Source organism: Setaria viridis, chromosome 7 (genome assembly GCF_005286985.2).
Source record: "Setaria viridis chromosome 7, Setaria_viridis_v4.0, whole genome shotgun sequence".
NCBI classification, from domain to species: Eukaryota; Viridiplantae; Streptophyta; class Magnoliopsida; order Poales; family Poaceae; genus Setaria; species Setaria viridis.
This window is the reverse complement of record NC_048269.2, coordinates 29,261,299-29,285,748: the sequence shown is the minus strand read 5'-3', so window position 1 is coordinate 29,285,748 and position 24,450 is coordinate 29,261,299. Positions and strand designations below refer to the sequence as shown.

The 24,450-nt window shown below is 45.3% G+C and overlaps 4 protein-coding genes, 2 long non-coding RNA genes and 1 other non-coding gene across 9 annotated transcripts; 3 read left to right on the top strand and 4 right to left on the bottom strand.

Annotated features, from left to right (window-relative positions):
* Positions 1–1,324: 1,324 nt before the first annotated feature.
* On the top strand, positions 1,325–3,028 carry LOC140223298 (uncharacterized). The gene is made up of 2 exons (XR_011898711.1): positions 1,325–2,559; positions 2,648–3,028. It is a non-coding gene; the product is annotated as an uncharacterized lncRNA (long non-coding RNA).
* LOC117864519 (probable UDP-arabinose 4-epimerase 2) lies at positions 2,991–7,023 on the bottom strand. Of its 3 annotated transcripts, none has more exons than XM_072294943.1 (11): positions 6,776–7,023; positions 6,401–6,544; positions 5,913–6,037; positions 5,377–5,490; positions 5,183–5,290; positions 5,003–5,094; positions 4,332–4,473; positions 4,143–4,243; positions 3,938–4,067; positions 3,703–3,847; positions 2,991–3,596 (listed from the first exon to the last, which is right to left on the bottom strand). In XM_072294943.1, the coding sequence occupies exons 2-11, from the start codon at positions 6,459–6,461 to the stop codon at positions 3,370–3,372; spliced, it is 1,245 nt and encodes a 414-aa protein (XP_072151044.1). In that variant the 5' UTR covers positions 6,462–6,544; positions 6,776–7,023; the 3' UTR covers positions 2,991–3,369. The 3 variants fall into 3 exon arrangements, with proteins under 3 accessions (XP_072151044.1, XP_034604546.1, XP_034604547.1); XM_034748655.2 differs by having other exon boundaries at positions 6,401–6,524; XM_034748656.2 differs by lacking the exon at positions 6,776–7,023 and adding an exon at positions 6,669–6,690 and having other exon boundaries at positions 6,401–6,524.
* A 2,201-nt stretch (positions 7,024–9,224) lies between these two features.
* Positions 9,225–10,189, bottom strand: LOC140223324 (uncharacterized). Its single transcript, XR_011898721.1, has 2 exons — positions 9,741–10,189; positions 9,225–9,647 (listed from the first exon to the last, which is right to left on the bottom strand). It is a non-coding gene; the product is annotated as an uncharacterized lncRNA (long non-coding RNA).
* Positions 10,190–10,223: 34 nt separating this feature from the next.
* Positions 10,224–11,692, bottom strand: LOC117862609 (uncharacterized). Its single transcript, XM_034746110.2, has 2 exons — positions 11,542–11,692; positions 10,224–11,440 (listed from the first exon to the last, which is right to left on the bottom strand). Exon 2 carries the CDS (start codon positions 11,435–11,437, stop codon positions 10,346–10,348), a length of 1,092 nt encoding a protein of 363 aa, XP_034602001.1. The 5' UTR covers positions 11,438–11,440; positions 11,542–11,692; the 3' UTR covers positions 10,224–10,345.
* Positions 11,693–11,807: 115 nt separating this feature from the next.
* Positions 11,808–11,880, top strand: TRNAR-CCG (transfer RNA arginine (anticodon CCG)). The gene has a single exon. It is a non-coding gene; the product is annotated as a tRNA-Arg (tRNA).
* Positions 11,881–14,318: 2,438 nt separating this feature from the next.
* Positions 14,319–15,592, top strand: LOC117865903 (germin-like protein 4-1). The gene is made up of 2 exons (XM_034750164.1): positions 14,319–14,517; positions 14,694–15,592. The coding sequence occupies exons 1-2, from the start codon at positions 14,388–14,390 to the stop codon at positions 15,347–15,349; spliced, it is 786 nt and encodes a 261-aa protein (XP_034606055.1). The 5' UTR covers positions 14,319–14,387; the 3' UTR covers positions 15,350–15,592.
* A 176-nt stretch (positions 15,593–15,768) lies between these two features.
* LOC117865904 (imidazoleglycerol-phosphate dehydratase 3, chloroplastic) lies at positions 15,769–19,499 on the bottom strand. The gene is made up of 8 exons (XM_034750165.2): positions 19,226–19,499; positions 18,924–19,051; positions 17,992–18,096; positions 17,640–17,732; positions 17,042–17,116; positions 16,733–16,795; positions 16,433–16,542; positions 15,769–16,199 (listed from the first exon to the last, which is right to left on the bottom strand). Exons 1-8 carry the CDS (start codon positions 19,440–19,442, stop codon positions 16,172–16,174), a joined length of 819 nt encoding a protein of 272 aa, XP_034606056.1. The 5' UTR covers positions 19,443–19,499; the 3' UTR covers positions 15,769–16,171.
* Positions 19,500–24,450: the final 4,951 nt, after the last annotated feature.

The window sequence follows — 24,450 nt, the reverse complement described above, 5'->3', positions numbered from 1 at the left end:
CCGAAGGAGGACGGCGCGGCGAGGAGCTTCTTGAGGAGGCCAGCTAGCGGAGCCCCTTGGAGGCCACGACCTCTTTCTCTCTCTCTCAGCGTCGCCCGCGCCCCTCGGCGGCTCAGCCCCCTCGCCCACGACGATAGCGGCGCGGACCCCACGGCCACGGCCGGCAACGCCGGGGGGCAACACCGGCGATAGGGAGCCCGACGGGGACAGCTTGGGTGTCGGAGGACCCGCCGGGTTTTGGGTACCCGCAGATTTCGAGATCGAGGCAAGATTTCCACCCGAATAGAATTTCAGGTTCGGGGCGGGTTTACTGTTCGGGTTTCGGGGCGGGTCCGCGGAAGCTTCACCTGGCCCCAGCCCGCCCCGTTGCCATTCCTGGTGGTGTTCTCTATTTGGTCATTTTATAAGGTTTATTACTGTCAACAGAAGGGGCGTGCGAAATGCGCGAGATTTTTCCTAGTTGGCCAGTTTGCCCCCGGAATCAGCACCATCGTGTCTGATTGCACGGACCCACTTGTCAGTATCACAGTCAACAGAACGCTGGCTAGTGTATGCGGTGCTGACAAGTGGTTCCTGTAATCTAGATCTGATGCTACTTAAGTACTTGGGGGCAAACCGGCAAAGGCTCAAGGAAAGATTAACTGGGATTATTCAGACGCATTTTACATGTCTCTTCAATTTAATGGCAAACTTTATAAAAGGTCCAATTGGGGAATATCGCTAGGATATAAGGGCCATGATCCAAAGATAGAACACACAGAGTGAATAAATAAGTGTGTAAAAGCACATAAAAAAAATAGGGGGCTTTAGGTAGTTCCTCCTCTAGTTTCTCCCTCTGCAACTACATCCTTTGGATAAAAGTGTACTGATGCTGGGCTTCTGAAGTCTGATTAAGCTACACCATTCTTTTGTTTTTCTTGCCCCTCCTTTTTTAGTAATGCTATATGTAAATGTAATCGCATGTTCTCTGTATAATATATTTGCATGTGAGAAGTGAAATCACTTGTCCAAAGAAATAATAAGTTGTGTCACTGTATCGCATGACATAATAAACAATGAACTGAATACAACAGACAGCAGCTACAGCAGGAGAGAGTGTTCCAACATTTGGTGGTTTCTGTTTCGTCTGATGACTAGGCAGCGGCAGCTCGCGCGCCTTCCTGCAAATTTCTCAGGCACATTATCACTGCTTTCCCGGAAATTAAGTCTACAGTCCTGCGATGATCCTTGAATTATTGGAAGTTGGTATGGTAGAGGATATGCCCAGCTATACTGTCGATTGCATTATTGGGCTAGATGATATATGGACCGGAGTTCAGAGCTTGTTACCCTTTTGGCCTGCAATGAGTTCAGAGTTTCACTCGGCAGGCCGGCAGAAACAAAACTATCTACCGGGTAAACAAATTGGACGTTGCGTCGGCTCACCCATAAAATGTGTATTCGGAGACGCGAATCGACGCAATGCAAGTGTGAATAAAACTTCGACAGCAAGGGAAGTGTCGGAGAAGGGCTGCGCGGCATTCGTGACAGCAATTCGACGAACAGAGTACATTTTCCCAGATACTTCTCAGTTCTCACAGCGGAAGTGCAATTTCCGTGCTGATTCTACGCAGCTGCACTCTCCCCCTGCTCGAGTATATATGTGCAGGCGGTGCAGCCTCGATTGAACCCCAAGGCTGCGCTTCAGCAACCACCGCAAAAGGTCCCCGGCCCGTTCCCGAGCAGCGGCGGCGGCGGCGGCCGGAGGAAGGGTTCCAGTGCGGCAGTTCACTCCCGCCGGCGCCCACGCTCGTACCAGAAGGCCGCCGTGCCGACGCCCGCCAACGTTCCTACCAGGACAAGCACATGTACCGTGCAAGGAACGGGCGCGCCGACTTCGTCGCCACCGGGCTCGCCAACGTTATCACGGCCATGTCGTACCTCCTCTTCGTCGTCGTCGCCGCCGGCCGAAACGACCCCGGGGGCACGCCGGTTGGCGCCGGCACGGTGTGGCAAGCCATCCTGGCGTTCGGGCTCATGTCCGCCGGACTGCTGATGGTCATGTACGGCATGTGGGCTCCAGGCGCGCGGCCTCCGGTTCTCGTCCGCCGCGCCGCGGACGCCGCGGGCGCGGCTCTCTTGCACGCGGGCGGGCCTCAGAGGCTGATGCCCGTCGTGATCCTGCTCATGCTGTCGTTTCTGGAAGCCTGGTTCGATTTCTTCTGACGACGACGCCCACCCTGCTGCAGGTGCAGAGTTCAGGCTTCAGGCTTCAAGAGCATGCATGTCGGTGAGTTCATCGAGCCGATTTTGCGAGCGATTTAAAAATATTAGGAAATTACCTAACGCCCCCTACTATGAGGAGTATTTCCTCGTTTTCTTTTTCTGTGTCCTAGAGGGTTTTTGGGTTCTTTTAAAATCTCAAGAGTCAACGGAAGGGACATGTGATTTGCATTTGAGCTTTCCAAGTTGGTCACTTTGCCTTTGCCAAATCAATGCCATCGTCTCAGTTTGCGCGGACGGGCCCACTTGTCATGTGCCACAAAGAGCGTTGACAAGTTTAGGCCGGGCTAACATGTGGTGATATTCCTAAACCATACTGTACTACTAGGAGCAAAATTTTGAGAATGATTATGTGGGATAACTCAAACGCATTTTTACATGTCAGTTCTATCCAACGGACTTCATGAAAGTTCCAAATGGAGAATACCGCTGGAGTACAGGGGCCAATGATCCAGATATGGAATGTGTACAGGAGAGTGAACCAATCAGTGTATAGAACCACTTTCTAGTCTCCCTCTACATCCATCTGTCATGACCCTTTAATAAGACATGAAATTGCACTGATGCTGGGCCTCTGATTAAGCTAGCATTCTTTTGTTTTTCCTTCCCTTTGTAGGGGATTCTGTGTGTAACCACATGTTCTGTAAAATATTTTTGCACGTGAGATCACTTCTTTGGAGGAATGTATTCACAAGCATGGCAGACAAAAGCCTTGTGTACACTTGAAATAAGGAAGGAAAAACACGTAAACTTATTTCTATCCTTTCATTCCACCACCATAATAGGTTTCGTACACAAGATTGATCTACTCTGTCTACAACACAATTTTGCATTTGTGTTATTATATAGTGCCTCAGCACATATCAGAACAAATAAAATGCCAACAATCAAAAGAGAACCTATATGTATGAACCTAATCAAGATGTTCTCTCTGTGATTCTGTCTTCTTCCATATGACTGCACATGGACCCATGAACAAAAAATTTCAAGACTTTCTGTGGCTGTCTGCGATGTTTCTATGGTTAAGAACCAACTGTCTGAACTCTGAAGCCTACATGACTGCACATGGACCCATGAATCTGCATGATGAACCTATTAAACTCTGAATCAGGCTGATCCATATCCGTTTGGGTGGGCTTTCTGCCATTTCCACGCCTGGGAAAGGCTTTGGCCAAGATCAGTGTATTGAGCTGTCCAGTTGAGCTCCCTGTGGATTTTCGATGGGTCGCTGTATACCTCAGCATAATCTCCCGGTCTACGGTTAAGATATGAAACCTTGATGGAAGCTCCTGTTGCCATCTTGCAAGCTTCTACAAACTCCTTCACTGATCTACCTGATAAGACATGAAACACCATGTTCAGGAACAGGGGAAGGTATGATGTTAAATTAAAGGGCGTCTTGTGTGAAACTGTTGGTCTGGTTATTGATTTTTCAACAACCTTGTCCTGTGCCAACATTGTAAATTCCAACTTTGCCAGGCTGCGCTTTATCAAGAGCTTTGACATGGGCATCAACAAGATCTGTGACGTCGATATAGTCTCTAACGCAAGTTCCATCTGTAGTGGGGTAATCTTTTCCATGAACCTGAACGAGAAAACAAGCCATATATAGTTGTTATTAATGTGAAATTAATGAATGTGTCAACTTATACAGCTGAATGAGCATGTAGAGTACCTTTAGCCCTGGAACGATTCCCAAAGCTGCAGCAAAGCAAGCACCAGAAATCCGTCCATGCTCACGCAGCTCTGGCCTCGGAGCTTCTCCTAGCCGCCCCTCTGGGTCTGATCCAATCACGTTGAAGTATCTAATTTATAGGAAATGAGGATCAGGTTAGAATAATTCCATGGATTATATTCTATATAGGCTATGGAAAACCAACCTTAAGATCATGACAGCCATGTTTGATTTCTTTGACTTTGTGAAATCTAAGATGATGTCCTCTGCCATCTTCTTCGCTTTACCATATGGATTGATAGGATTCTGCATTGATTTAGAAAATAGTTAGAATCAGACTGATGACAGAATACATAAAGTTTAGAAAAGTAAAAGCTTGCATCGAGAGGCCAACCTGAGGAGTTGTTTCTACAATAGGCATCGTATCAGGTTCACCATATGTTGCACAAGTACTCGAGTAAATCAGAGTATTTACATTATGTGCCGCCATTGCTTCAAGCACTGTCAGTGTATTTGATGTTATGTTGTGGTAGTACCTGTAATATCAGTGTTAGAAGAGCATATGCATAGTATGACCAACATTTGCTATAGATAATTTCTGCAGAGGGCACTAATACCCAGGAAGTAGCACAGGAAGGAGTTAAATGAGCATAGTGTTTCAAACTTCCACTGCATCCATTTAAATTATGGATGCATATTTGAGATGGACAACTTGCATGATCAATGAATTTTGACTTAACGCGCATTGTGGAAATAGATGGCCATATTTTGCAATTTTGTTCCTAGAACAAAAGAAAATAGGGGTTGTTTTGCTACATACATATAAGAAAATGCACTTGAACCATATAGGGCCAATATATGAAATATTTGAGCAATACTCCCTCCGTCCCAAATTATAGGTCGTTTTAGCTTTTTTAGATTCGTAGATTTTGCTAAGCATCTAGATATACGTTATGTCTAGATGCATACAAATGCTATGAACCTAGAAAACCCAAAACAACCTATAATTTGGGACGGAGGAAGTACAAGAAAACCAGGATATTAACGCCTAAATTAAGCCTTTACCTGAGTGGCTCTATTGTGCTCTCACCAACATAAGCAACGGCAGCAAAGTGCATTACAGCATCAAATGCATTCTCCGAAAATATTTTGTTCACCTGACTATTGGTTAAGTGCAAAACAGATCTCAGCTGTGCAGAAATGTAGACACACACAAAAAAAACAATAAGCTCAGACAAAGGATACAGCTTTGGCATCGCCTAAATCAGCATAAATAAATTGAAGCCTTCCAGGCTGTGGAAACAGCCGTTGCAGAACTCTTACAGCTCCCATGTTACCTCTGGAAAGATTATCCTGTAAAGATCAAATGCCGGAAGTTGGCATTACTATCAAATTCCAACAATGAGGAAAAGAAATGCAAGGTAGGTATAAGAATTTACCACAATGGTAACTCGGTAGTTGTCCTTAAGGAGACGAAGAGTAGCATGCGAGCCAATATACCCAGCCCCTCCTGTCACTAAGACATGGGTTACCCCAATTTCATGGCGAGAGAACTGCAGGACAAGTGAGTGCATTAACAAGATGCCTCCAGTTTGAGAGAGTAAAACTGCTAGTAAAGAACTGCAAACTGGTGAATTGGATGGAAATCTGAAATGCCTCTATGGAATTGTTGAAAATCTGAAACTGTACACCTCTGAAAGAATTGTAACCATCAAGAACTAATGATGCATAAATGTATCTGGAAAATAGCCCTAGCACACTGGATTTAGAACAGCCAACATTAAACCATGAGAAAGAAGGCATCATTCATTGCACAAGTGTTTCTCCAATCATGATAATGGCAGTTCCCTGAAGAATTCATCGCATTAATGTTTTATGGAAACTAAACAGTGTACTTAAGTAGTCTCGAAGAAGGAATAATGATAAGTGCAAACTCAACAGCAAATGGTTAGGTGTGGAGAGATTCAACACACACCACACTGGTACCGCTGAAACTAGGCGACTGTTTCAGCACAATTATGCACATGACCGTGAGGGCAGCAGCTACGGCGATCTTCCCCGTGAAATTAGGCTTCCGTCTCGTATCAGTGAAGTCCATCCCTGCGAAAGAGACAGGGCAAATTTAAAAGGTGTGCAGGTAAACTCGTAATGGGCTGGCCCCAACTGCGGTCTGTGACCGAGAAAGATCAGCTAATTCGACTGGTACGCAACATCACTCATTTGAGGAATCAGTAGGTTTAGTATTAAATTCTGACGTTGAGCACACTGTCAAAACTAAATTTACATGATCAGATACTCCAGTAGATTTTTTTTTTGTGGCAGTAAATTCCACTGCCAAACATTTGGTTCATAACTTATTCATTAAATTACATTTGCTGTTTAAAGCCAGATCAGTGGAATTAGAAGCAATAATGAATTAAAGAACAAAGAAGCAAAAAAAAAGCAGGGACGGAATTGACGTACCTGGCAAGATCCAAGGCCTAGTGGTCCTAGCCTGGCTTCTACTCCTCGGGGTTGCTGGCATGTGAAGTCGGCTCCCAAGAATGAAACCAGCAAGAACTCGACCTCTCTCGTCTTACCTTGCAACCTGCATCACGCAACTTGCACCTGATTAAAAATCCGTCTCAAGATCAAACCAAAACTTTGCAAGTCGAAGTACCATCTCCACACACACGCGCGCGAAAAAGCAAATCTCCGTCAACAGGTAGAGAAAGCACCAGCAGAAACCAACCGAGGATCAGTGTCCGCGAATAACGCGTTGGCAAGAACTCAGAATCCTGGACGGACGAAAAACTGAACGAACGACGAGAAGAACGGATCACGGAGAAGAGCCCACACCTCGCGGCCGCTCGCTCGCAGATCGACGACGGCAGGCGGAGGAAGGGAGAGGCCGGATTCAAGCGGCGATTCAGCCGCGCCGCAGCGAGATCGGTGCGCGTCCGCGAGCCGCGGAAACGGAGGGAGGCGGCCCAGGTGTCCAGGCCAAGATGGGGAGCGACGCGGTGCGGAGGAGGAGGAGGGGAAGGGGAGGGAGGTGGCAACAAAACTGAGGAGGAGCAGGTCGTCGGGGGGCGTTTCGACACTACCGGGTCATAATTAGCTTCTGGGTTTATTTATGTGGCAGTACCAGAATCTTTTTCGCTTTTTTTTATTTCTTCTTGAAGAATCTCTAATAAGCAATGTGCCGTGCTGGATTCTCGCGTATTTGTAAAAAGTTAAACCCCTGTATCCCCTGTTTGAATTTCTTTTCCCTGACAACATTTCGTTGTGGGTCCCTCGTACGTCCTCGGCCAAACTCTTCTTGAATTTTCCCGGCAAAATCATAAATGTGACGAGTCCCCCGGCTGCTTTTCATTTGGTCAGATGATAAACTGGCTTTTTGCACCCATGTCCTGCCTAGTACTACCATTACACATAAATGTGTTATAAATCTCCACAGTCCACCACCAATTTTTGTACCGTAGAAAAAGGTAGCCCTGGCATGCTTCAGAAGGACACGAGGGGCAAGCACCTTGGAATTGTGAATGTGAGTCAGCTTTAAGTGCTTCCAAAGGACTTGAGTCTAGTAGATTAGATAGGGTAAACTGCGTTGCGAGCTTTGCACAGAACGGGTAGCTTGGCGGCGAGAAAGCGGCAAAGGTTTGTGCGAGTCAATGGCTCCCCCCAAATTCTTTCAACTCCGTGTTGCTCATGCCACGCGATTGGGAAGGTGGCTTCCCTTCACCTCCGCAACACGGGCTCCACGAGTTCTTTTCCGCTTCGGCAGCTTCGTCGCCTCGCCGACAGGGCCCGTCAGTGCAGTGAGGTGCGCTGCACTGCACCCTCCGACAACGCAGGATTCAGGGATCTGAGGCGCCCGTTTCTGCTCCAGCAGAACGGCACTGATCCCAAACCCAAATAATTTGGGAATCAGCCGCACTGATCAGAGGGTCAGACGTCAGTATTTCTATTCCCCCGGTGAAAATAGAATAAAATTGAGGACCCCGGAGAAAATAGAATAAAATTGAGGGCCTGTTTGTTTGAGTTGCAGCTTTTGAGTTTTTTAAAAAGCTGCTGCTGTATTTTTCTTCTGAAAAGATAACACTAGTTTTTAAAAGATATGTTTAGATTTTTTTACTCAAAAAATTACGAAAAGTTAGTTTTTTTAAGCTTCCAGTTTTTCGGAAGCTACATGAGAAGTTTGTTGTTTGTTTGATCTTCTAACTTTTCATGCTGAGAAGCTGTTAGAAAGCTCAAACAAACAGGATTTGAATTTTGCTAGGGATAGAGCAAGTTTTTCTTTTTTGAGAGAGAGAGGATGGTGAGAGAGCAAGTAAAAAACAAGCACCGGCTGGTTCAGGCTGCGGCCTGGTCAACGCCACTGTGCCCGAGATTGAGATCGTACCTAACAATTCCTAATCTGTACTAGTAGGCTACGACGCATCCATCCATTGTTTTTATTTTGATTTTTTCTTCGTTTCCCTCGAGGCTACGATGCATCCATCCATTGTTTTTATTTTGTTTTTTTTTTCGTTTCCCTCGTTTTCTTTTTTTTTCCTTGTCTGCTTCTGGGAATCTTCCATCGCTGGAGAGGACTCAGCTGCTCGGCGTGACGACTAGATCGCACCCTGCCAAACCTAACGCATCCTCTGAATTATTGGAGCGAGCACTGGGTCAGGTCAGTTTTGCGTGCGTTTGGTTTGGGAGGCTTGCAATCGGTGACAAAAATTTGGTCAGGACTCACCCAACACCGGTGAGCAGTGGCCCCCATGGCAATAGTGCTCCGGCACCTGCCTGCGAGCCTGAATGACATGGCAGCCAAGGCGAGGAGCTGAAATGAAGTGAGAGCTGCCCGAACCAGAGCTTTCATCTTCAGTAAGTAGGTATGGTTTTGGTGACAAGTAGCGCCCAGCTATTGGCTTTGCTAGTCGTGTTCGACGCCAGAAGAAAGCTGAATGGGATGGCCAAAACGAAATGATGTGAAAGAAACCAAAAGCCTGAGCTTTTACGCCCAATTGCAGCTGCCCGATGATCTGCCAGTGAGGAATGCTTTGTTGGCATCCCAGGGAAATGTTCAGCACATGTTCCTCAACGTGGACACAGTCCTGCAGCACATGCCCAGGATTCAAGTATAGGAACCTCAGCTTTGGACGTTAAAAAAAAAGATGGAAAATGGTGGGAAGAGAAATAAGCCTATCCTTGAGGTGATACTACAACCACTAGCTTCTCCATACTGGAGGCTCAACAATAATCCCAGTGTGGGAAACTGGAAAGGTTATCCTGTCACCAAATTCTCAGAGTCACAGTATTTGGAAAGAAAAAAATGGTGGATCTATTGAAATGGAGTACTGTACCGATCACTGTCCAGTGCAATACAGTTTTATTCCTGTACAAATAGTCGACTATACCAACTTTCATGGTCCCAACTTTCATGGTCCAGGTGTCCAAGGCATAGCACATGGTTGGCTAGTAGTACAATGTACACATTAGTCAGCCATTACTTAATGAGATGGTGCTATCAGACTACCACAACATCCTCATAAAGACTACCTAGACCAAAGGTCTGCCCTCGAATCAGAGTAATTCTGATTTCTGAAGGATATGTTGCTCTGTGAGCATATAAGTTGTTGTCCCCACTTCTCGGAATGTAATTTGAGAATGAATCCTTTGCAGCACCATTATACAGACTCAGGCAAGAATCCGGATTCGACAGCTTGGCCACACAGAACAACTGCACAAAATGCATGCTATACTCAGATGATAAATTGCAAAGTTTTTGCAAAGAATTATGCAATAAATATAACTTTTTCCTAGCCTTTTCTACCTTTAAGGCTTTAACTCAGGGCTTTTCTCCTTTCTGTCAAACAGTGATACAGCAGTGTTGTTCTATGCAGCTGCTTCCTTACTGACCAGATTCTTTCCATGCTGTAAGTGGATAGCATCAAAACTGTAAGTGGATAGCCAGATTCAACATTTCACAATTCAACCTTAGACTATCTGAACGGATAGATATGTAATTTTCCACGTAAAGTATTTAATTTCAAGACACAAACCTACAAAATCGAATAGATCTTTTGTCAGCCTCACATCATCCATACATTTCAGGTTGACATCCGTGAAAGCTAACACCAAACTATAATCATGTACTAGTTCTTATAGGCAGCATTCGTAGACGAATTTTGGTTTGTCTGATATCACTGACTCTTTCTGATATGGCTGCAATATGCAAAACTTGCAGAAACTAAGCAAGGATTGATACCCCCCCCCCCCCCCCCCCCCCCCCCCCCCCCCCCCCCCCCCCCCCAAAAGTTCCTCTGTCAAAACTTCAGTTCTCGACTCAGGTGCCAGGTGCCTGGCAAAATTTGAAGTTCTCCAGTCCCCACTCAGTTGTCTTCTTAGGTTGATAAAATCACCGACATGAAAACAATATTAGCACATGGATATCAGAAGTTTTCTCCAAGTGCCCATTCGAGGAACAAAACCTTGGCCCACCATTTGCTTCAAGACAAGATGCGCATCATCTAAGCAGTCATCACTGCAGAGGCCATCGATCAGCAGCTTGTAGGATTGGAAGCTGGGCCTCACATTTTCTGTACTCATGACGCTAATCAGATTCTTGGCCTCCCCAAACTTTCCTGAACTGATGAGACCATCAAGAAGTACCTGATAAGTCCCTGAATTAGGATAGCACCCTTCAGACGTCATTGATTTGAACAGACCAAACGCCTCAGTCACTCTTTCCTCCTTGCAGAGACCAGAGATCAAAATATTGTACACAACTGTATCTGCGGCAATATCCTGCTTCTGCATTCTCTCAAACAACTCAAATGCTTTATCAACCTGACAGCGCTGGCAAAGGAAATGCATCAAAGTCGAGTAGGTCGTCACATTAGGCTGGCACCCCTGCTTTGGCATCTCATGCAGCAAAGACATTGCCTCATCAATCTTACCAAATTGGCACAAGCCCTTGACAAGAATATTGAAGGAGCAGGTGTCCAGTGTCACCCCAAGCCTGGGTGCGCTCGAGTATATCTCATGGACAACCTCATACTGCCGCTTACACACAAGCATGTGAAGAACATAATTGAATGTCTTTGTAGAAGGCCAACAATTATATCCAGGCATTGCAAAGAGCGTGTCGATGGCTTTCTGAGGATGTTCTGCCACATTGCCGTACATCTTGATCAGCCTGTAGAAGAACTCATCTGAAAACCTGAACTTTTCAGCTCTTGCCTTGGCCAGCAACTCCTCCACATCACTGAACCTCCTGGCGCAGGCCAGCTTGTCAATCATCAAGCTGTAGAGCGCCTCACTGGGCTTGTAGTCTCTTCGGTTGCACGCTTTATTGAACACACTGGTTATCAGGCCAGGATCCCTGATGTTGGCAAATATCTTGAGCACCTCGTTTGGGGCGAGCCAGTCCTTGTGGTCCAATCTGCCCATCCAGTAGCCATCGTCGCACACGATGGAGCGCAATCTCAAGAAAGGAGGCGCCGGGCGACGCGCTAAGGCTCTAGACATGATCTGCGGACAAGACGGTGAGAATCAGAAGCTTCAGGTTTCACAAGGGGAACGGTAAGAGGGAGCGTATAGGAGAGGTGAGGGGCGGAGGGGGAACAGAATACCTTTGCAAGAGGAAGGTCAGCTGTGCCGAAGACCCGCCCAGCGGCGAGAACTGAGGGGCCGAACCGGAGAGGAGAAACGGAGGCGGCGGCCGTCAACCGGCGACGATGTGGCCAGTCGTAGGAAGAAGACGAAGCCAGGAAGGATGGTTGGGCCTTGTAGATTCACTCTCCAAGAAGGCCTGATGGGCTCTTACGAAGAAAGCCCAAGTCTCCTGGATGTTGAACTTTAGAATATTTAAAACTTATCTGTAAGCCTTCCACAGAGTGACCGCGTGGCCTAATGGATAAGGCGCTCGCCTCCGGAGCGGGAGATTGTGGGTTCGAGTCCCATCGTGGTCGATGATTTGTATTTTTTATTCACCTTTTGTTTTTGGGAAGTTCCATCTCTGGTATTCTTCTTCTTTCTAATGAAAACCATATGGTTCGTACGAAGTTAGGTCTCTTTTTTTGCCCCCCTTTTAAGAGCGGGTGGAGAAGGAACTTGCACCAGCTGATGTGGTAATTCGTTAGTCTGGTATAACAATGAAATGCTGAGATATAACTAATAACTCCCACAGTACGTCTTTGCAGGAATTCAGGCAAAGAACAACATATATAGTACTAACATAAAAAGATGAGGGCTAAGCTGATAGGAGAAACTACAGTATTATAGGTTTCCTCTACCTGTTCATCAAGCGAACTAAGTCTCGTGAGGTCGTTATGCTTCTTACACTTACGTTTAACAGAGTATAAGGAATTAGAATCGGAGATGGATGAGAAAGCAGTGAAATCTCTCAGGCAGCCACGAACGGAAGGAGCAGTAACAACTAGAAGTCGATTTGGCATATGGCAAGACGCAAGCTAGCGGAACAAGAAGTGAAGGAGTTACATTAACAATGGCCGTCGGATATTCGGATGCATGGGGATCTGATGATTCACTTACGTTGAAGTGCAAGATTTGCTGCTTTTACCATGTCTATAAAATAAGGTAGCTTCTCTTTCCAAACAATGCCAGGTCCCATGAGACCACCTGCGCTCGATACGTGTCATAGGCCCTAGCATTACATGATTTACATCAAAAGTTAACCTCAAAAAGGTCACAACCTGCTCTACATAAACACAGAGATTAGCTAGTAGGTGCTATGAATAATCGCGCTTCTTTTTTCCAAGATATCTGTGAGATCGTGACCCCTAGCCTTCTCATTTGCGCACAGCCGCCACACTCGCTAATCATGGGCAATTAAAAGTCAAATACTAATGCACTGGGGAGGATAAGCACTGGGGAATGGCCCATGACCTAATGCCATTACTCACCGTACCGTCCCGGAGTGCTGCGGAGGAGACGAGTGGGACTTCCAGTGCAGACCAATATATACTTGTTGACGAACTGATCGTATCCAACGTCACAACTGAAGTGGAGCTCATGGAAACCTTGTTAGTGACCTAGTGGTCTGGTGGATGATGCATGTTACGAACTGCGCGCATGTGAGAAATCGAGAGGGTTTGGGAGAAGCTAAGGTGGGAGCAAAGCTAGTGTGGCGTGGCGGATGACTTGGAGGCGCGAGTTAAAGTGTGGATATCGATTTATACAAAAAAAAAGAATAGGTGGTGATTAGGTTTGAGGTTTTTATCCAATGGATATGTCTAAGAAGATTTTAGTCACCCTCCATGAAGGTGCATCCGTAGAATTTTTAGCGTAGAGCAACGCTCGTTTACGGATGCGGATCAATCCAAAGTCACAAGTGGGCTTATATAAATCTTTGTTATTCTCTTGTGGGTAATCCTAAGTAGTGGGTAGGTGGCGGTAAACAAAACGAAGCAAGCATACCGAAAGGTATTCTCTTGTGGGTTTTTCGTGTTATCGAGAGTGGCTAAGGGACGAGGTGGGAGCAAAGCTAGCATGGCGTGGCGGAGGACTTCGAGACGTGAGTTAAAGAGTCGGAATTAATTTATAAAAAAAGAAGAGAGGTGGTGATTAGTTACGAGGTTTTTGATTCAATAGATATGTATGAAAAATTAGTCACCTTCTCATGAGGTGCAGAAAAGAATTTCCAGTACGGAGTAACACTTATTTGCTGATGCATATCGATCCAAAGTCACAGATGGACTTATAATTTTTGTTAATTACGCTCTTGTGGGTTACCGTAAATAGTGGGTAGGTGGTGGTAGAGCAAGCAATTGCAAGCATACCGAAAGGGTATTCTCCTGTGGGTTTTCCACGTTATTGAGGTTTCAATCAGGAGTAGCTTAGGGATGTGAGGTGGGAGCAAAGCTACCATGGCGTGGCAGAGGACTTGGAGGTGCGATTTAAAGAGTGGGTGTTAATTTATACAAAACCGAAGAGAGGTGGCGATCGGTACATTTAAGAAAAATTTAGTCACCTTCTCAGGAGGTGCACCTATAGAATTTCCAGTACGGAGTAACACTTGGTTACGGATGCGGGTCAATGCAAAGTCACAAGTGGGGGTATATAAATCTCTGTTAGTGGGTGAATGTTGCACCGATTGAAATTTTTCGTTATCTTCTCCCACATTTTTCCAACCATATCGTGCACGCATGTATTCCACAAGAGTACACATAATCAGGCACGTGATTACACTATGTAAACAACACGGTTAGTGGGACTGTAACAAGGCACAAATAGATCCTGCGTAAGCCATTGGCAGCAGCATCGTGGAATGCCTACTCAAACTACACAGTGCAGTGAGCAGTGAGTGATGGTGAACCATGGAGTAGAGCGTGCAAGCAGTCCACTACTCCGCAGTTACCTTTACGACAGTATAAATTGGTGCCCATGGCAAGCGTTGCAGAGCACAAGCAGCTCTCGATCACTTGCAAACATTGACATAGCTAGCATAGACGAAGCCATGGCTTCCCGTGCCTTCGCTGCGCTGCTCACCGTGGTAGCATTTGTAGGCTTTGCTTCAGTTCCCCGTGCTCTGGCAACTGATCCGACCCAGCTCCAAGACTTCTGCGTTGCTGATAACAACAACCAAGGTGGTAAATATGTTATTATGACCTGCTTATGTGTAGTCAAGTTTCCATACATGTACACTGTATTGCATCCTTCACAATTAACTAACGTACTCTTGAAGATGCATTTGTGAATTGTGTGATACGGTGACGTTGCTAACATGCATGCTCTGTGGACGTGGCAATACACGTGTGCGCAGTGTTGGTGAATGGGGTGGTGTGCAAGAACGCAAAGGTGGTGACGGCGAACGACTTCTTCTTCCACATAATGCCCCAGACCCCTAACGCGCAGGGATCGGGGGTTGCGGCGGTGGCGGTGGACAAGCTCCCGGGTCTGAACACGCTGGGCATCTCGCTGGCGCGCATCGACTTCGTCCCCGGCGGGCAGAACCCGCCGCACACGCACCCGCGGGGTTCCGAGATCCTGACCGTGATCCAGGGCACCCTGCTCGTGGGGTTCGTGACCTCCAACCAGCTGCTGAACAACACGCTCTTCACCAAGCAGCTGGTGGAGGGGGACGTGTTCGTGTTCCCGCAGGGGCTCATCCACTTCCAGCTCAACAACGGCAAGAGCCCCGCCGTGGCGATCGCGGCGCTGAGCAGCCAGAACCCCGGGACCATCACCATCGCCAACGCCGTGTTCGGGTCCAAGCCGCCCATCTCGGACTTGATCCTCGCCAAGGCGTTCATGCTCGAGAAGGACACCGTTGACTGGGTCCAGCAGGCGTTCGGCGCGGCGGCGGTCGGCGGCGGCGGCGGCGGCGGCATGCCGGGCGGCGGCGGATATCCCGGCGGTGGCTACCCCGGCGGCAACGGAACCGGCGGCGGGTACCCCGGCGGGCCAGGGTACCCGTAAGGCCGACGAGAGCACGCTGCATGAGTGCAGATGCTGATCAGGCCGGCCGTCATACAAGTATAGGCCGACCACACACGTAGTGTGTACTAAGCTATAGTATGTGCGCGCAATGCGCTTGTGTTGATCGAGGAGTAGTAGCTCTCGATCTGGTTGAATAATTTGTGGCGAAACCGCGCCACTGTACCACAAACTTTACTGTTGCATTCCCTCCATACGAAATAAACTAAAAGTTTCAGTGTCTCATCTTCTGCGTACACTACCTTTGCTTGTTGCGCGCGCCTCTATGCTACGAGAGGAAGGATCGACCTCGAACCGGAGATGGGGTTCTCCGAGACCGTGTGTCCAGTACTCCAGTAGCAGCGTCAGGTTAACTGGAGGGTCGTTCTTATTTTGACAGAAAATGGACGCACAGAAACAAATTTACTCCCGGCCAAACATTACATATGCGACAAATGGGGATGAATTCAGGATCCACACTGTAAAGTTTATACAAGGCGCAGCATTATTCACGACTGGCCTGGCGTTGCTTTCAGAACCACAGCTTATTGTCTACACTCTACACATTTCCAATCTTCAGACATGTCGCAGCTCCAGAGAGCAGAGAAAATTGCAGTAGCAACCCGATGCATTATATCAGTACACCACTGTTATAAGCCCAGTACTCGGTAGTGGTACATTCGATTTTTGATAATCCCATTAGCAAGGATTCCATGCTTTGTTGTCGAAGGCAATGCAGACTCCCAATGTAAGTAGCACTAACCAAGCTGTATATAGCTGCCTGCTCCGTTTGTTTCCTCTACCCACTCTTTCGAACTTGCAATGCTATGATCTTGACAAAACACCTTTGGAGCTGCCATTTAGAGAAGCAAGAAAGATAACATCAGGGATGTAAATGGTTCAGTACGAATACAAGGACAGAGCATATGTTTGTTAACTTTTTGCCCCAGGTATCCTCTACCAATGTCAGATACCAAGCAACAGTACAAAGTCAAACCACATATGAAGATGGGCGTGGTTCAAAATTGCTACAATATCAACAGATGGGAGCATTCTGAACAAACTTTGCATCAAGTGAAGACAAACCTGGGTACAGTGCCATGACGGCGCAAGTCATATTCCGTTGCTTGTCGAAGGGCCCTAGCAAATGCTTTGAAACATGCCTCGATAATATGGTGTGAGTTTTTCCCAGCAAGCTTCAAAAGAAAAAAATGGAGCGGGATCAGGCAATCGAGGAGTAGGGTCATGTCAATTAGGTTAATTAACAAGGAAAAATCAACTATACAACCTATGATGCTCTTAATTGCTCACGACTGAAAATATACCACTGATCCAGCTGTTTCGAAGAGAATTTAATTTGGGAAATGAGCATACAGCAATATGTACCTGACGGATGTGAAGAGTCATCCCAGATGTATTCACCAGAGATTGGAAAAAGTGCTCAACCAGCTGGAACAAAAAATGAATAAATGAAACTTTTGCCTAACTTGACTGCAGGAGTGTACAAGACAAAGGATTGCATGACATTGATGATGACTCTCAAGTCATGCTTGAAGATTTCATAAAAAAGTATTTCTTTTTGAACATGGGAAGAGGTGGCTATCAAGGATGTTTATTTATGTCTGAGCATAAAGAAAATATCAACAGAATAGATGGCTGATAAATGATAAAAAGTTTGCAGATCTCACAAATTACCTGTGTATCATATGTGCCAACTCTCTGAGTAGGAATATCTAAACCGCAGCTTAAGTGAGGACGACCAGACAGATCCTGGATGCAGAGGGGGAAACAATGACCCATGAAGTCTCAATAAAGCACAGTTGGTTCAGCTTATCAAATGCGGTGGTTAAAGTTTGCATATTCATACGACAAGTTAAAACATTGACAACATCACACTTGTGATTTGTCCAACAAAAAATAGCAAACAAACATATGGTAAGAGTAACATAACAGCAATTGTATCTGTTATTTTTATGTGATATATGAGTATGAAAAGCTTCAACAAAAAAAAAATACCAGTCTGAAAGTTAGTGCTGAAGTGTAAAAAAAATGCATACGAATGAGTTTCTAGTACCAGCAGATGCTCATGAATATGTGGAGGTCCAAAAATAGAACTACGTGACTGAGCACTTTTTAAGTGTAGAGCACTAGAGCCAGGCATGAGTAACTCAGGTATATGCTTGCACAGCATTTGAGGCTTATGAATGCATAAATGACACATATATAGGCACGTCAGGTCTATGAAAAATTGCACATTCATAGTATGTAAGTTCAGCAACAGAATACGACTTACCAGTATAACCTCAACTGCTGCTTCATCGAGTGGTGCAGTAAAATGCCCAAATCGGTTAATCCCCTTTCGGTCACCAAGTGATTGAAGTAGTGCCTACATAGACAATCAGAGAAGATCATCTCACTGATTGTTGCCTATCTATGCCGATTGCATGAAACTAAACTACAGATGGTTCAGCATAAGCTATAAGGTATAAGTTGAAAATACAGTATGTTGGTGCAGTGTTAAATTAATACAAAAGTTAGGAAAGGAAAATATATGGATATCCGAACCTCAAGTTAATAATGATCCCTACAGGTGCTTCTAAAGTAGAAATGTCAAGTTGAGAATGTTGTTGGAAAGTAACAATCACCGTTCCAATTGCCAAAGCAATGTCCTCGTTTGAGTGATGATCATCAATGTGTGTGTCACCTGTTGCCTTAACGTACACATCAAAGAGTCCATGTGATGCCAGTTGCTGAAAGTTTTAAACTCAAGAGTTAATGGCCAACTTTGACTGAAAAAGGCATACCTATCTAACATGAGTTAGAACTTTCCACTTTGAACCACGTGATATAAGTAGGATAGAATAGTAGGGCATTTAAAGACCAGAAACCTATTTAAAAATAAATTCTTAATAACGAAAATTCCTGAGATTTTTACACGGACTTTTGCATGCTAGCTTTGGTTGTATTTAGTATTTTTACAGTTACTCTATTTCTCTTCACAAGTGCTAGTCACCTATAGTGGTCATTTCTGTCATCTATGTGGAATAACCAGAGCCATACATCTCAATGATTACACTATTTGACAGGAGGAAGAGAAGTAGCACTCTTTCCATGTATCACATCAAACTAGGAAAAGGAAAATTGAAACAAGCATTTTGTGAAGTAATTGCTCGATAGCACAGTCCCAAGAGTGGTCACCTGCAACACGTGGTGCTCGAAAAGCCGTAGAGTTTTCCACACTGGGGTGCCTTTAGGTTCAATGGTACAGTACATCACTTTCTCCTAATATGAATGCGCTACTGGCCTCTTAAACGTCTGAAGCTAGGAGCAGCACGCATAAAGGTTTTTCCTATAAGATGATGTTTCCACTTGCCCATTTTATGAATTTGGCCTAAGATGCTTTCCTGTTAACTAGGAGGTTTTGTTTCTCCCCTATTGCACAAAATAAGGCATGATTTTCTCATTCCCCTCATCCATGGATACTCAATCACAAAGAAAGCAACCATACACATGTTATGTCTGTACAGCTACCCCCAACTCTCTAATTACTGAGACAGCACGAGCAAACTATACTCACATCGAGCATGTGATCCAAGAACGGTATCCCTGTGCTACAGTCAGCAACACCAGTGCCATCAAGGTTGATCTTCACATGCACATTTGTCTCCTTGGTCACTCTCTTAACCTCTCCAATCCTAGAAGACCCTGAAGATTTTGATCTCAATCATAAACAAATGAACTTGAAATAAATAAAACTCATCGAAATAGCTACCAGAGGAGTACAGCATGAACGATGCAAGTGTTGAGCACAGCTGAAGAACAACGCACACACGACGCAGCGCAGAGAGAGAAAATTCCACTATCTAACACAGAAACCACCTGTGGAGTCTCCTGGCGCGGTCGGGGAGCCGTTGCCGCCGACGCCGGCGGCGGCCATAACAGGCGACGAGTCCCTGAGACGGAGCGAGAAACCGCGCGGCCTAGCGGGGAAAGCGGGGACCCGACCGCAACCCTTCCCCGAGGATTTGGGAACCGGGGAGGTCGGCGTGTAGGATAGACGGGCGGGAGAGGTTGAGACGAACTGCGGGGTGGTCATCGCCGGCGGCGGCGCCGCGACGGGATGCGCGGTGGAGTGGACGGCGGAGCGGGGGGGGCCGGGGGGGGGGGGGGGGGGGGGGGGGGGGGGGGGGGGGGAGTTGGGGGGGTGTGGACTGTTGCATTGGGCCTTGCTTGGGTGGTTTGACCACGCGCGCGCGGGCGGTTCGCTTGCTAGTTGGGCCGGCTTCCCGGGCCGCCTGAAGAAAATACTTTGCTGGGCCACCGCCTATTACTTTCGGGTACTTATTAATAATTTTAGGGTTTTTTTCATTTAAGAAATCAAAACATTTCCTCAAATTAATACGTAAAGACATGATAATTACGCATAAATTGGTAAATTTTGAAATTTAGAGCATGGGACATTGAAGAGCCTTTCGTCGTTAGAAAGATCACTACTGGCGTGCGTTTAGATGAGACAGCGAAATGAACCATCCGCTTTTCCAATAGACCTGAACTCCACTTTCATTCATTTATCAAAGAGAAATAAAATACTGTAGTATGGCTATGTGCAACTATCCTTGTTGATGAATGATTACTCGGAACAGATATAGCAATCGATTAGCCCTGTTCATGATCTGTTTCCTGGTTTGTTTCCAAACCAACCTAAAAGGAATATGCTGGTCCGACTTGGCCTGGTTTTCTGTGGGTTACTAACAGCTGGGAAGTATCGCCGGTGCGGGTTGGGTTGGTTGGTTTGAACTGGTTTCCCTGAATCGATAACCCTCAGGATTCTCATTAGCAAGCCGAATAGGAGCAGCGATGAGTCCTACTCCTACTTGTCCTTTGCCTCCCAGACGAGATGCCACAGCCTTTTCTTCTTCGTTTCTGGGTGCGAGGAAATTGAAGGCGAGGATAGAGATAGCCAGCCATTCAAGGTGCATTTATTGGAACAGTTGGAGCAAATTGACGCACACCACAGCACAAGAGATGAGGTAGCCAAAGGGATGGGAATTGGGTGGAAGAAGATTTCAATTCAATGGTGGATGGATGCTTGGATCAGCCGGGTTGATAAATGTGCATGTGTTTTGTTTCTTTGCAGGCCTAATAGGGGAGGCATAGGCACAGGATGGATGGATGGATTAGTGGTGGGCCCGGCCCCTAGCCTAACGCCTAACCCTCATTGAATCCCTAAAAACGACCCCTCCCCCATCATCTGCATAAATTTTTCAACTAGGAACCACTCTGCATTCATGGAACCATTTATTGCGCGGGCGTATTATTGAAGACTTGTACTTTTCCCCGACCTGCTGCTGCATGCCCCTCATCCCCTCTCGCACCAATAATCCTGTGAGGATTTGACACTACTGTTCAGTTCTGTGAAACACAGGGATCATCTTTCCTTTCCTTTCCTTGCGTTGCCATCATCAGCATGATTGCTGACCAAGATTTGTGCTGACTTGTATTAGTTTCAAACTTGAAGAGTTTGCATAGAGTTCGCAAAACCCATCCATGCATGGTCAGCGTGACAGCATGGAGATGCAGATTGTTAACCCTAACTGTCAGAACACACTGTACCCTTCCTCTTGTGTTAGGTGACAATTAGAAGCAGTAGTGAAATACAATAACCGTTGCAGAGAAAATAGGATCCATCTCGCCGTACCAAAACTGCTACCACCAGTACATGCACGCACGCACGCACGCACGTTTGGTCCATCTGCTGCCGCAATTTCTTCCCCCAAAGCGCTACTAATACGCATCACGCCATGACAGTTTTGGGGCGCAAGTACAGGGATTGACATTCGGGGCACCGTGAGTGAGATCGAAGATTTCGCTGGATTTAAATACTAGCAGCCCTTTGCATTGTACCCACGATTAACAGCACAGTTTGTACATTTGGGCAGGTACTGGAGACTAAGATGAGACAACTGCTGCAATGGTTCTCCAAATTTGTCGCTGATAGGTGCAGTATCTGCTTCCTAGGGCTCAAGTTAGCTCTGATTCCTGCACGTACTTATAGCAGTAATAGCGAGCATTTGATCGGTTGCATCTGCAACACGCCACTTGCAAACTGTTCTTCGGTCGCAGGTCAGACCGTCCTCGCTGATCCCTGCAAGGTCGATCGGTACGCTAACTACTGTTGCTTCAGAAACTGATACTGCAATCTGTACTGTCATCCAGTTATGGGATCAGCCGACCTCTGAACAATTTGCATAGAGCAGAAAGTCCATGCTGTCAGCTACTCTTCGTCCTAACCATCTATTGATTACGTATAGCTCTATATGCCTAGAGTCTCTAGAAAAACATTATACTCCATTCATGTTTGCAAGTTGACACATGGGAAAGTCACACAAACCTGTGGATTTTTTTTATTTTTTTTGCTTTTGTTTTTGCTCGGTTATAGTTGAAGAGTCAAATCAGCATGGTTCCCTCCCTTTTTTCCTCGAGTCAGACTATTCATGCAATTGTTTGTTCAGGATTATGGTTGGCCAACAAGTTGACCGTATATGGGCATGGCCAGCATCCCATCATGTAAAATAAAATATTGTTTTTTTCAAAGCCGCATAGTAGGATGGATATGTTTTTATTTCTCCACGGTCAACAGATATGTATTTAATATTAGAATAGGAACTCGATGCTCCACTTGACATTTTATTCTCTGCCTGTCTACCAGGCTCCGTCAGCAGCTTAATGGCGGTCAGAAGTTTAGACAGTCATATGACGCCTGCACAATCAAGGTTCGTGGATGGATTGCATGGTGGGGGATCGAGAAAGGTGTGCTCACCCTGTCACGCCCCTGCCCCCACACACTTTGTTTAGTTAATGCCCGAGTTCCTGGGAAAACATCCATAAGAAAAATGGAGATCACATATCCAAGAACCATGTTTTTTTTTTCCTGTTAGAGCTATGCAATTCAGGCACTAGACGGCACAGCCATGTACACATTCACGGGATGCAAAATTGTGCAGCACACTGAAGTGCAAGGAAGGCTTCGGTGGATGATGTTGTTCCTTTTCTTTTTCTCTAAGTATTTCAGCGTTTCTTAGAGAGAATTTATGCATTGGTTGCAATCTTGATATATCCGAATAAAAGCTCCTGTGGTTTGCCCTAAATAATGTATGAGGGCTCGTTTAGAAAACTTGGTAGGAATGTAAAATAATTCAAAAACTATGGATATATTTCCAATAAATTCCTTTGGTTTTAGTTACAAGAATTAATGTGAGATGATATTCCATCAATTGTTGCTATAGTTAAAGTTCTTCAAAATCGTTTAAAGATTTGTGAAACGAAATCTATTTATATCTGTCCTTTATAAAAAGCATGCATATAATACGACGGAATACTAGTAAAACTTTTATGAAGCTCGATCTTTTCCATTTCTAATACGTCCTACAAAGAAAATAAATTGAGAGAGTACTAAACTACTAACTTACTCCTTGTGATTGCCGGTGGACACACCTTATGACAAATGCCCCACAAATCTCTTGTTTTCAAAGAAAAAAAAATACAAAATCAGACTCATGCCTTTTCGTATCAAAAGTTACTCCTAGATGCAAATTTTTAACTCCCGGAATTCCAAATTCCATAGGACTTCAGTACCCCAACACGGTTCATGTGTCCTACTCCAACTCCTGTAGGATCTAGTGCTGCCTTTTTATTCAAAAAGCTATATCGCCGATTACCAGCCGTTGAGCTACCAGAGACAGAAGATCCCGGGTGGGCACTTGCCCCCGCCATTAATGCGGAGATAACCAAAGGCCCTAACAATCCGTTCATTAATAAGTGCAATGCAAAGATGAAGACATTGATTGCATTGAATGAGCAATTGAACTCTTGGGTGTGAAGATTTAGGAAGCTACTTTTCCCATGACAATTCAGTCGCCGTTGCGTTAGTTAATGCGTTTGTTGTGGGTCATTTTACCTGGCCCCACACCCAAGGAAATGCAGCGAAATGGAGCACTCTGACCCAACTGTAAATGTTTATATTTAGGTCGAAATCATTCACAAATGGAAAAGAAAATCACACCCCACCTAATTGTGGAGTAATAGGCTTGCCTTAGAGATAGAGTACAACAACAAAAAATTGTTATTGTTGGCAACCAGTATTAATGGACGGAGAATGATGCTTTTACTATAGAGAGTGCTTCAACTCTGTCCATACTAGCCATGTACTACAGCCAACAACCTCGATTTTTTGCATGGACAAAGTCGATCCGTTTAAAAGTTGCAAGAAGCGTGTTTAATCCAACTGCAATTAGAGAGACAAGTACAATTAAGAGAGCAGCTCGCTGGCTAAGCGTGCATATGGTTAAGTAGCTGCACATACATGGTGCGAACTGCATCCTACAAGACGAATGCATGATCGATCGAATCAGTCAAGGCGGCACGTCTTCACAGTCGTGTTGTTTTCCCCAGCTTAATTGCGTGCAAATGCAAAGAACATATCTCACGGGTTGCTGTTGCTGCCCATTAAAAGCCTTTCTATTCGGTGGTTATGGAAAACAATCCTCACCATCAATTCGTGACAAGATGTGGGTGTGATTACTTTGTGGAGTAGGAGTACGTCTTTTTAATACGAAAAAGCTACGTACCCCAATTTCATTTCTTTCTTCCTAATCAATATAATCACCTACCGTTTGCTAGTGATGATATGATGGAGTACTCCTAATTTACTCTACAAGTAGTAGCATTGTCACCTCAATTGTGTTTATATTTTTCTATTCACACTTTTCCACTTGTATGTGCACATGTTGCCAGGGATAAATTAAAAATAGAACACTGGCGATTGAATTATATTAAAGCTATAAATTAAAATGTCCTTTGATTTCACTGCGTGGTGTAAACATTAACATCTTTGTTTTATTTGTAGCCGAATCATTTCTTTTTAAGTACAACCACATCTGTCGTGCCATCTTATAGATGAACTATAATTGCACAATGAATATAAAAATAAATACCATTCAAGTTTAGCACTCTCTCTCTTTGAAGAGCAAAGAACAAATAATTGCTATTACCTGTCCATTTTTTTTTCCTTTGGTTAGTATTGCTATGGCTACAGCTTAAAGTAT